The 12,058-nt window shown below is 41.1% G+C and overlaps 1 protein-coding gene across 1 annotated transcript in view; it reads right to left on the bottom strand.

Annotated features, from left to right (window-relative positions):
• The window catches only part of dhx9 (DEAH (Asp-Glu-Ala-His) box helicase 9), a 43,701-nt gene that overhangs the window by 10,588 nt on the left and 21,055 nt on the right, over window positions 1-12,058 (bottom strand). Inside the window, 4 exon segments of the mRNA XM_028594391.1 lie at window positions 1,979-2,052; window positions 5,224-5,318; window positions 6,874-7,087; window positions 10,660-10,763. Of these exon segments, the coding sequence (XP_028450192.1) occupies window positions 1,979-2,052; window positions 5,224-5,318; window positions 6,874-7,087; window positions 10,660-10,763 (487 nt within the window).

The following is a 12,058-nucleotide window of genomic DNA, read 5'->3' as shown; positions in this document are numbered from 1 at the left end:
CTTAAAGCTGCATTCTCTCTAACTTCCAGTAGGGGGAGACTCCTTAAAGCTGCATTCTCTCTAACTTCCAGCAGGGGGGAGACTCCTTCCAGCAGGGGGAGACTCCTTAAAGCTGCATTCTCTCTAACTTCCAGTAGGGGAGACTTAAAGCTGCATTTCTCTAACTTCCAGCAGGGGAGACTCCTTAAAGCTGCATTTCTCTAACTTCCAGGGGGGGGAGACTACTTAAAGCTGCATTCTCTAACTTCCAGCAGGGGGGAGACTCCTTAAAGCTGCATTTCTCTAACTTCCAGCAGGGGGGAGACTACTTAAAGCTGCATTCTCTCTAACTTCCAGCAGGGGGAGACTACTTAAAGCAGCTGCATTCTCTCTAACTTCCAGCAGGGGGACTCCTTAAAGCTGCATTCTCTCTAACTTCCAGCAGGGGGGGACTACTTAAGACTACTTAAAGCTGCATTCTCTCTAACTTCCAGCAGGGGGGGAGACTACTTAAAGCTGCATTCTCTCTAACTTCCAGCAGGGGGGAGACTCCTTAAAGCTGCATTCTCTCTAACTTCCAGCAGGGGGGGGGAGACTACTTAAAGCTGCATTCTCTCTAACTTCCAGCAGGGGGGGGAAGACTACTTCCAGAAAAGCTGCATTCTCTCTAACTTCCAGCAGGGGGAGACTACTTAAAGCTGCATTCTCTCTAACTTCCAGCAGGGGAGACTCCTTAAAGCTGCATTCTCTCTAACTTCCAGCAGGGGGGGGGCATTCTCTCTAACTTCCAGCAAGACTACTTTAAGCTGTGTTCTCTCTAACTTCCAGAAGGGGGAGGGCATTCTCTCTAACTTCCAGCAGGGGGGGAGACTACTTAAAGCTGCATTCTCTCTAACTTCCAGCAGGGGGGACTACTTTAAAGCTGCATTCTCTCTAACTTCCAGCAGGGGGGGGGAAGCTGCATTCTCTCTAACTTCCAGCAGGGGGGAGACTACTTAAAGCTGCATTCTCTCTAACTTCCAGCAGGGGGAGACTACTTAAAAGCGTTCTCTCTAACTTCCAGCAGGGGAGCTGCATTCTCTCTAACTTCCAGCAGGGGGAGACTCCTTAAAGCTGCATTCTCTCTAACTTCCAGCAGGGGAGAGACTACTTAAAGCTGCATTCTCTCTAACTTCCAGCAGGGGAGACTACTTAAAGCTGCATTCTCTCTAACTTCCAGCAGGGGGAGACTACTTAAAGCTGCATTCTCTCTAACTTCCAGCAGGGGGAGAAGCTGCGTTCTCTCTAGCTTCCAGAAGGGGGGAGACTCCTTAAAGCTGCATTCTCTCTAACTTCCAGCAGGGGGGAGACTACTTAAAGCTGCATTCTCTCTAACTTCCAGCAGGGGAGACTCCTTAAAGCTGCATTCTCTCTAACTTCCAGCAGGGGGAGACTACTTAAAGCTGCATTCTCTAACTTCCAGCAGGGGGAGACTCCTTAAAGCTGCATTCTCTCTAACTTCCAGCAGGGGGAGACTACTTAAAGCTGCATTCTCTCTAACTTCCAGCAGGGGGGAGACTACTTAAAGCTGCATTCTCTCTAACTTCCAGCAGGGGGAGACTCCTTAAAGCTGCATTCTCTCTAACTTCCAGCAGGGGGGAGACTCCTTAAAGCTGCATTCTCTCTAACTTCCAGCAGGGGGGAAGACTACTTAAAGCTGCATTCTCTCTAACTTCCAGCAGGGGGACGACTCCACTGGCTCCAAAAACAAGTCTGTTTCCGTGTGTTGACTGTAAAACTTTGACTGGCACCTCAGAGAATAAAACAAAAAGATATAATAGTTGCACACAAAAGCCATCAAGATGGAGAAGGACAAATTTCCAAACTCGGGGCTTCAAAACGGCAGTCCTCAAACCAATATGTGTAGTTAGTGCTTCTACGTCCGTTAAGTCTGTGGTCAGAAGAGTTGGATCTTTAAACTGGGACGTAAAGTCAAACTCTGACAGTCTGATAGACTTACTTGCAGGAGTCGATGACGTAGACGACGTCGTTGATGGTGATGCTCGTCTCTGCAATGTTGGTGGACAGAATTACCTGCAGATTAAACACATGTTCATCTCCATGTTTAAATCACACAACAACAAATCAACAACGGTTTCCCTCTAATTAACTAAAGCCTGAACGATGCCGGATTATTTAATACGAAATGTAAACAGAGAGACGCAGCGGAGCTGAAAACAAAAGCAGTTTTTCGGTGCTATAATTGCTCATTGTGCAAACATACATATTTAAAATATGAATATGTTAATATATGGACGCAGATTAGTTCGGATACTGGAGCTAATGCTGTCCAAGTCAAATATTTAGCAAATAAAAGTTGAATATTTTGACAGAAAAAAGTCAAATATGTTGAGAAAAAAAGATCATTATTTGAGGGAAAAAGAAACTTTGAATATTTTGGGAGGAAAAAGTTGGATATGTTATGTCAGACTTGTTAAAGCGTAACTCTCACCAATATGTAACCTAGGGTCTTTTTGGGTCAAATGGCCATTTGAATGGGAGAGCTAGGGGCACTACTATGATCGCATCAAAATCACTATTTTTAAAACACTAAGAAGGCTCGACACAACATGAGACTTTGCTCCAAGTACAGTGGGGGAAATAAGTATTTGACCCCTTGCTGATTTTGCAGGTTTGCCCACTTACAAAGAATGCAAAAATCTACAATTTTAATCATATGTACATTCTAACAGTGAAAGACAGAATCCCAAAGAAAATTCCAGAAAATCACATCATATGAATTTATTAAAATTGATAACCATCTGATGAGGAAAAACAAGTATTTGACCCCCTGGACAAACAGCAAGTATTCTGGCTCCTACAAGCCAGTTAGTCTTTCTTTAAGACACAGCCCCAATCCGAACCAATTATCTACATCAAATACACCTGCCTCACCTCGTTACCTGTATAAAAGACACCTGTCAACACCCAAACAACCAGCATCCAACATCACCACCATGGGCAAGACCAAAGAGCTTTCTACGGACATCAGGGACAAGATTGTTGATCTGCACAAGGCTGGGATGGGCTACAAGAGAATCGGAAAGCAACTTGAGAGAAAAGATCAACTGTCGGTGCAGTTATCAGGAAATGGAAGAAGCACCACACCACCGCCAACCTCCCTCGGTCTGGGCCTCCACCCAAGATCTTGCCTCGTGGGGTGTCCCTGATCATGCGAACGGTGAGGAATCATCCCAAAACCACAAGGGGGAACTGATGAATCAACTGAAGGCAGCTGGGACCACAGTTACAAAAAGAAACGGTTGGTAACACACTACGCCGTCATGGATTGAAATCCTGCAGCGCACGCAAGGTCCCCTGCTCAAGAAGAAACATGTACAGGCCCGCATGAAGTTCGCCATTCACCACCTGGACGACTCAGAAGAGGCCTGGAAGAAGGTGATGTGGTCAGATGAGACCAAAATAGAACTTTTTGGCCTCAACTCAACTCGTCGTGTTTGGAGGGCAAAGAACACCGAGTACAACCCAAAGAACACCATCCCACCGTCAAGCATGGTGGTGGCAACATCATGCTTTGGGGGTGCTTTTCAGCCAAGGGGACGGGACAACTCCATCGTATTGAGGGGAGGATGGGACGGGGCCATGTATCGTGGAATTCTGGACCGACATCTCCTTCCCTCAGTGAGAGAGCTGAAGATGGGTCGAGGATGGGTGTTTCAGCACGACAACGACCCTAAGCACACCGCCAAAGCAACAAAAGAGTGGCTGAAGAAGAAGCACATCAAGGTTCTGGAGTGGCCTAGCCAGTCTCCAGACCTGAATCCGATTGAAAATCTTTGGAGGGAGCTTAAAATTGAGTTGCCAGGCGACAACCTCGGAACCTGAATGATTTGGAGGCTGTCTGCAGGGAGGGTGGGCCAACATCCCTGCCGAAATGTGCACAAACCTTGTCACCAACTATAAAAACCGTTTGACATCTGTGCTGGCCAATAATGGCTTTTCTACAAAATATTAACATGCTGTTTGTCCAGGGGGTCAAATACTTGTTTTTCCTCATCAGATGGTTATCAATTTTAATAAATTCATATGATGTGATTTTTTGGAATTTTCTTTGGGATTCTGTCTTTCACTGTTAGAATGTACATATGATTAAAATTGTAGATTTTTGCATTCTTTGTAAGTGGGAAAACCTGCAAAATCAGCAAGGGGTCAAATACTTATTTCCCCCACTGTATCAGCAGGGGCTCTACACCTTAATGAAAGCATTGACAACAGTGACTACGTTAACATGCAGCCAATAACCCGTTCAAAACCGGAATATTAGCAATAACCCGGTCGTGCACGGCCATGTAAACACTTGCAAAAACCCGAATATGCTCATATTCCGGTTTTTAAAAACCTGAATATGCTACCTGGGTTACCTCTTTTCTAACCCAAAATTTTGGTCATGTAAACGCGTATGGGCATATCCCCATCAAAAGGAACATTGATTTGTGATCTGCGCATGTTCTATTCGCAAGGAATATCTTGATCTTTTGAGTAGAGGAACTTCTTGTATGCGCCAGAAAACATAGTTATAATAATAATTATATACTATAATAATATAGTTATATATATATATATATATATATATATATATATATATATATATATGTCAATGCAGAAAACCTGCGCGCAGTATACCGGAAGTAAACTAGAAGTAGTGGTGCACAGCACCACACTTTTGGAGCGAGGAGGAAACCAGTTTCTTTATTAGTGTGGTCATGACAATACTTTACTAGTTCCAACCAATGTTGTCAATGCTTTCATTAAGGTGTAGAGCCCCTGGTGATACTTGGAGCAAAGTCTCATGTTGTGTCGAGTGTTTTAAAAATAGCTATTTTGAGGCCAGCATAAAAAGTGCCCCTAGTTCTCCCATTCAAAAGGCCATTTGACCGAAAAACTAGAATACAGTCAATCTTAAAAGTGGTGTTTCCGTCCTAATTATGCTTTTAAACGAAAGTTTGACTCGGGTACATTCACAAAAAGACACTAGGTTACATTTTGGCGAGAGTTACACGCTTATAATAATATATAATATATTAATATGGATGCACATTTAGTTGCTTAGCTGCTGCTGCTGGAGTTAAAACTCTTGTGTGGACAGAGATGGTTAAAAATGAAAAGGTAGCAGTGTAGTTGTTCTTTCTGTGAGCGAGTTTAATGCGTGTGGGGAAAGTGGTTTCCAATCTTTTAGTCTCTAACCTTCCTGATGTTGTCGGGAACCGGTTCAAACACCATCCTCTGCTCCTCTCGGGGGATCTGTGAGTGCAGCGGCAGGATTCGGTACCGGTTACTTCCTGGAAACAAATCACGCATAAAGAAAAACATCAAGAAAAACAAAAGCAGAAAGACGATAACCCTCCTGTTGTCCTCAGGTCAAATTGAAAAAAATGTTTTAACCAATAATAAAATATATAATAAAAAAATAAAAATAACGTTGATTGTTCCTTACAAGGCAGAAGAAAAAAAATTATAAAAAGCTGAAAATTTTTTTTACAAAAATGTTGGAAAAAGCCCACAAACACATCAAAGGCGCAGATAAAAAGAAATCAACAAGACATTGTGTAACAACATTTTAAAAAGTGGAGAAAAAAAATTGAAGAAAAGTGACAAAAACATCAGGGGGAGAGTGACAAAAGGGTTGAAAAAGACGAGCAAAACGTTTTGAATTTTAAAGTTGCACGGGAAGACAACACGAGGGTAAAATAAAACGGTTGAGGCTATATTGGATACAGCTTTATTTGTCATACAGTACAGGCCAAAAGTTTGGACACCCCTTCTCATTCAATGTGTTTCCTTTTTATTTTCATGACTATTTACATTGTAGATTCTCACTGAAGGCATCAAAACTATGAATGAACACATATGGAATTATGTACTTAACAAAAAAGTGTGAAATAACTGAAAACATGTCTTATATTTTAGATTCTTCAAAGTAGCCACCCTTTGCTTTTTTATTAATAAGAGAAATAATTCCACTAATGAACCCTGACAAAGCACACCTGTGAAGGTAAAACCATTTCAGGTGACTACCTCATGAAGCTCATTGAGAGAACACCAAGGGTTTGCAGAGTTATCAAAAAAAGCAAAGGGTGGCTACTTTGAAGAATCTAAAATATAAGACATGTTTTCAGTTATTTCACACTTTTTTGTTAAGTACATAATTCCATATGTGTTCATTCATAGTTTTGATGCCTTCAGTGAGAATCTACAATGGAAATAGTCATGAAAATAAAAAGGAAACACATTGAATGAGAAGGTGTGTCCAAACTTTTGGCCTGTACTGTACCTTCCCAGGGACTACAGGAGGAAATTAGCAGTTGTTGCTATAACCTGGCCCAACACATATTCTATTGTTTAACAGTAAAATATTTGTTTGTGCATTGTCCCAGTTTCAAATAAATCAATTTCCATTCCATTCAATTGTTTTTTTAGGGCCCGAGCGCGGCAAATTAATTGGCTTTTTGAGGGGCTTAACATATTCAAAAACTCTGGTGAAAATGTACGTATTTTAAGGGTTTGGGGAATAGGTGCTAGCTCCCCCTAGAAAGTTAAACAAATTTAGCCCCTGCAGTGCGTTTAACGTAGACTCACGAAACTTGGTACACATATGTAACATGTCAAGATGTACAAAAAACTTCATTAGAGCCATACCCTAAACCCAACAGGAAGTCCGCCATTTTGATTTCAAAGTTCGAAATTAGTGCGATTTTGGCCATGTAATTGAATTGAGGTTTTGGAGAATCGTGACGACCCTTTATGACTCATGAAGCTGGATGTGGAGAATGAACTGTGAGCAGTCATAAACGTGACTATTTCTTCAGAGTCGCTACCGTTGCCGTGCCGACGTACCAAAGTGCGGGTTGGTCTCCAGGTGTCTCTGCATGGAGTAGATGAGGTTCCAGCCGGGCAGGAAGATCAGAACGGCGCCGGCTACCTGCAGCGTCTCGATGTACCGCAGCAGAGCCTCCACCAGCTCGAAGGACGTCTCCTTCTCGCTGATCTGAGCCATCGAACGCTTCGTCTCCGCCGAGTAGTCCGGCCCGCAGATCTGATTACAGTTCGTCTGCACAGACAGGAAGAAGAGAAACAACTCACACTCTGGACAAACATTAGCTGTGTTAGGATAAGCAGAGGAAGAGGGATGGATGGATTAGCTGTGTTGGAAACCGATCCCTCATTCACTCATTCACTCACTCACTATTTCCTATATCAGGGGCTCTCAAAGTCCAGACCAAGGTCTGCACCCAGTTGAATATACACAAAAGATAGACAAAAACATTTAAAAAAAAGTTTTTAAAGAAACGTTACGGAAAAAAGCATAAAAAAACTCCTTCCTTTTACTACATGAAGCTGGAAAAAGGTAGCGTTGGGTCTAGGGATGTAACGGTAGGTAAATGTAACCTCACGGTTATAGTGACCAAAATTATCACGGTTTTCGGTATTATTGCTTGTGTGTTCAATGCCTTTAGCAGCAAACAGGATAAATATCTTCAATCAACTGTCCTTCGACATTCTTATAATAACCAAAACATGCCCATGCTTCAGACTTCGTCTCTCTTAGAGGACTGATAAATGTCCTGATTGCTGTCATCTCCTCCTCCTGCCATGATTCCAACTTCAAGAAACGCACGATGTAGGCAACGCAGTGCGCCTGACTAAGAAGCACACGTAGTAGGGCTGCACGATTATGGCCAAAATTATAATAATGATTATTTTGTCACTTAAATGTCACTGATTGTTCCATATCTGACCTATAGTATTGAAGTGTGGGGAAGTGCCTGCAAAATATACATTAATCCAATTTTACTTTTACAGTAAAGAGCGATTAGAGTTACCAGTGGAAGTGGATACAGAGATCCAACTAATCCTTTATTCATACAACTAAAAACACTGAAATTTAATGAATTAGTAGAGTATAACCTTCTAAAAACCATGTATAAAGCCCATCTGGAAAGTTTACCAAATAATTTGCAAAATAGATTCTGTAACAGGAAAAGTAGATATGAATTAAAAGGTTCTGAGGTTTTTACCAAAACCCAGGTTACAAATCGGTTGTAAAAGGAAAAATGTGTCACAATCAAAAGAGTCAGTTTGTCTTGATTGTAGAATTAAAATTTCAAAGTCCATCTATGTGTTTAAGAAGTGTGTTAAATTATCAATGTTGCAGAAATATAATACAGCGGAGTAGCAGATTAACTTTATTGATGTATTTTGTGTTTTGATGACTCAAATGACCTGGAACTGTACATGATTGTGTGTTGATAAGGGGGCAGACATAAGTTTTACTTCTTTCTGCTCCTTTTCATTCATGTTAAATGCTGCTGTTGCATTTGTTTTAAATGAATGAAAAAAAAAAAAAAAATGTCTGCGTTGCGCTCTGATGCTCCAAAACAGACGTTAGAGGCAACAGAAACATCGCTGCATGTCCCGCTAGTAAACACTTACAACACGTTACACAGCAGCTAACGTTAGCCTACCGTTAGCCACAGTAGTAACTGGATTAAACACGGCTAAAATGCTGACAGCTAAACGCTGTAGTGTGACTGCATTTCACTGTAGAGGATTCAGCTAATGAGCTAAAAGACACAAACTAGCACTATGGTCACTGCTGTTGTATGAAAAACAAAACAGACGGCACTAAATGTTGCGTTTACTGGTAAACTGGTAAACATCGTGACCGGCTTATGACCGACTGCTACCTGTTGTGGAGTTTTCCTCATGTTACTCTGTCCTCTGAGACTGTCTACATCTAGAAAGTAAGCTGCGCGGTGCAGGGAACAACTCTGATTGGCTCATGGAGGTTCGTGATCGTGGTTAAAATTTGATTTATTGTGCAGCCCTACGTTGTAGGCTACGCCTGACTACGAAACGCAGGTTGTAGGCTACGCCAGGGCTCTTCAACGTTTTTTAAGCCAAGGACCCCTTAACTGAAAGAGAGTTGGTTCAGGGACCCCCTACTACATATATTGTATAAAATGAAGTTGCATATTAAATTGGGCCTACAATAACGTGTATGGCGGCCTAAAGCCTTTGTACATACCTTTTTAGTGCATAAAATACTAAGCTATTAAAATAATTGTTGGCATGACATTATACATTTTTAAAAGTTTTAATGTACACTACCGGTCAAAAGTTTGGGGTCACTTAGAAATTTCCATTCCACTCCATTCCAGACACAATACCAGCTGAGATCAGTTGTATTGTTTTTTTTAACCAGGGCAGCAGTTTTCAGATTACATTATGTGTTTACATAATTGCAAAAGGGTTCTCGACTGTTGTAGACAGAAGTGTCTGAAGAAACACTTGAAATCCATGTTTTTTGGTCTAAACGTCATACCCAAATTAAAAGTGGTACAGCTCCCATATACTTTGACACTCAGGGGTGTGCCTGATATCATTGGAAAGGTGATTGATGTGGGTTTGTTTCTGTATTTGAGAAGTGTTGTATTTTGTAGTTTTTTGGCTTTTTTATTTGCAAAAATAAAAAACGCACAGACATATTTGTAGAAAAGAATTCATACAAAATCCATTTTTGAGTCTTTTGGTGTCTGGATTGTTTCTGTAGTAAGCTGAGACATGTGGCTAATGCCCTGTGGCGTCTGTCACCTGTCAGATGTGTTTACAGCAGTGTATTCTAATCACTTTACAGATGTATGACTTGGACGGAAATAAAACCCCTCCATTCTAGCCTCTGTAACTCTGTGTCAGTAAGGCCTAGAATCGCCCTGACACTTGTAACAAAAACTTGAGAATGTTTCCTTTCCAATGATATCAGGCACACCCCTGAGTGTCAAAGTATATGGGAGCTGTACCACTTTTAATTTGAGTATGACGTTTAGACCAAAAAACATGGATTTCAAGCATTTCTTCAGCCACTTCTTTCTACAACAGTTGAGAACCATTTAGCAATTATGTAAACACATAATGTAATCTGAAAACTGCTGTTCTGATTAAAAAAACAATGCAACTGATCTCAGCTGGTATTCCGTCTGGAATGGAGTGGAATGGAAATTTCTAAGTGACCCCAAACTTTTGACCGGTAGTGTACATGTGTGGCACAGTGAATCCTTAGGATGACCTGTATCTGTGGATAGCCTTAGTGACATCCTTACCTATAGGCCAGTAAGCATATCAGTGGGGATTTATATTTGCTAATAATATGTTGGATTCATGTTAAGACATTTACATTTTTGAAAAAAAAACATTCAAAAATTGGCAATAATTTGAAGGCCCCCCCTGCAGTGACTCTGAAGATCTCTGGGCTACGCAGTGCGCCTGCACGGCAACTTCAGGAGACTCGGATGAAGCTGGGAAGGATTAAACACACGGTTTCCACACCATGGTAATCCACCGTGATAATAATGATATTTTAAATGAAAACGCTAAATGTTATCGTCAACATTTTTATCCTGGTTTACCGTTACATCCTTAGTTGGGTCACGAATGTACCAAATCGCTACAAATGCTGACCAGGAAAACTGAGAACTCCGGGTTCAACAATAAGCGTTTCCCTGATTGCACTGGGGGAAAGTTTTGTGGGAAAAATCTGAGATTTTTTTTTGTAGGCCATATCGCACAGCCCTACTGTGCAGAGAGAGTTTTCTTTACAGTGACAGCAGAAGAAAGGTTGCTTACATCATCCTCTCCTCCTCCTCCTTCCTCGTCTTTATCCTTCCTCTTGCGGTCCATCGGCGGAGGGACGAAGTTGGTCATCTGGATGGAATCCTCCAGGAAATACTCTGTTTTTAATGCAAAGAATTAGTTACAACCAGGGCTTATATTGGCAAATCTCTCTCTCTCGTCTCTCCCTTTCTTGCTTCACCAGTATAGCCAAACTCTCTTCCAAAGTACAGACAAACACACACACACAGATACGTAAGACTAACACACACACACACACACACACACACACACACACACACACACACACACACACACACACACACACACACACGTAAGACTAACACTAGGGGTGGTACGGTTCATGAAAAAACATCTGTATGAGACAGTGTGTTTCCCTTTCGCGCAAAAGCAGAAGGTGTGGACAAGTTACCAACAAAACGTAGAGTGAAAGACATAACATTTCAGGCCAGGAAACACTGTTAAACGGCTAAAGATCAACCAGCCACTGACAGACATGTTCAAATTTGATTAATTCAATAAATTATTATTTTTTGTCTTAAATCCATCAACTATTTTCATATTATACCAACATTTGCAGCATCCTGAGCCCTTTTGGTAAGGCTACTTGAAAAACTCAGCCAGAGTAGTTTTATTTTCCCTAAACTAGTTTCTTTATTATTTTTTAAAGAACTATTCAAAAAAATAAATTCGCAGCTTTTTTTAATGTTTAACGTATTCTGACTTATTCAAAAGACGGAGCTTTAAGAGTTCCCCTCTCTTTCTTTTAAAGGATAACATTTTTGTAAGAGCTACTGAAGTTGGCAGTTTGATAAATGCAAGTTATTTCAATTGATATTCTGTAATATTTCAATCTTCGTGTGCTAAAAAGGCACATAAGTTCCTGTAGATGGCAATACATATTCTACTTTTTTTGCTAAATAAATGAAAAGCTTGTTGAAATCATCAACGTCTTCCCTCTTGCTGTATCAACATCTCACCTAGCTTTCCTCAGAGATGGTCCCAATAGTGTGCATAAAGTCAAATTCAGTTTGTGCCTGATTCCAGATATAACTATTTTTTAATAATATATCCTTTATTGTGGATAATTAAGCTATATATAATACGATGAAGTATATTTCTGGAGTCTTAAAGATTAAAAGAAAAAATAACAAGAACCGTACAGAACCGTGGGTTTTGTGAACCGTACCAACCCTAACTAACACACACACACAAACACGCACACACACACACACAGACACGCACGTACACAGACACACACACACACACACACACACACACACACACACACACACACACATTAGACTAACACACACGCACGCACGTATGCACTTAACGAGTTTATCTTCACAACAAACACAATCCTCCCAGGAGCTAACAACGCCATACTGGG

Source organism: Perca flavescens, chromosome 12 (assembly GCF_004354835.1).
Source record: "Perca flavescens isolate YP-PL-M2 chromosome 12, PFLA_1.0, whole genome shotgun sequence".
Lineage (NCBI taxonomy): Eukaryota > Metazoa > Chordata > Actinopteri > Perciformes > Percidae > Perca > Perca flavescens.
Note: the sequence above shows the minus strand (reverse complement) of the source record. Positions and strands in the feature narration are given on the sequence as shown.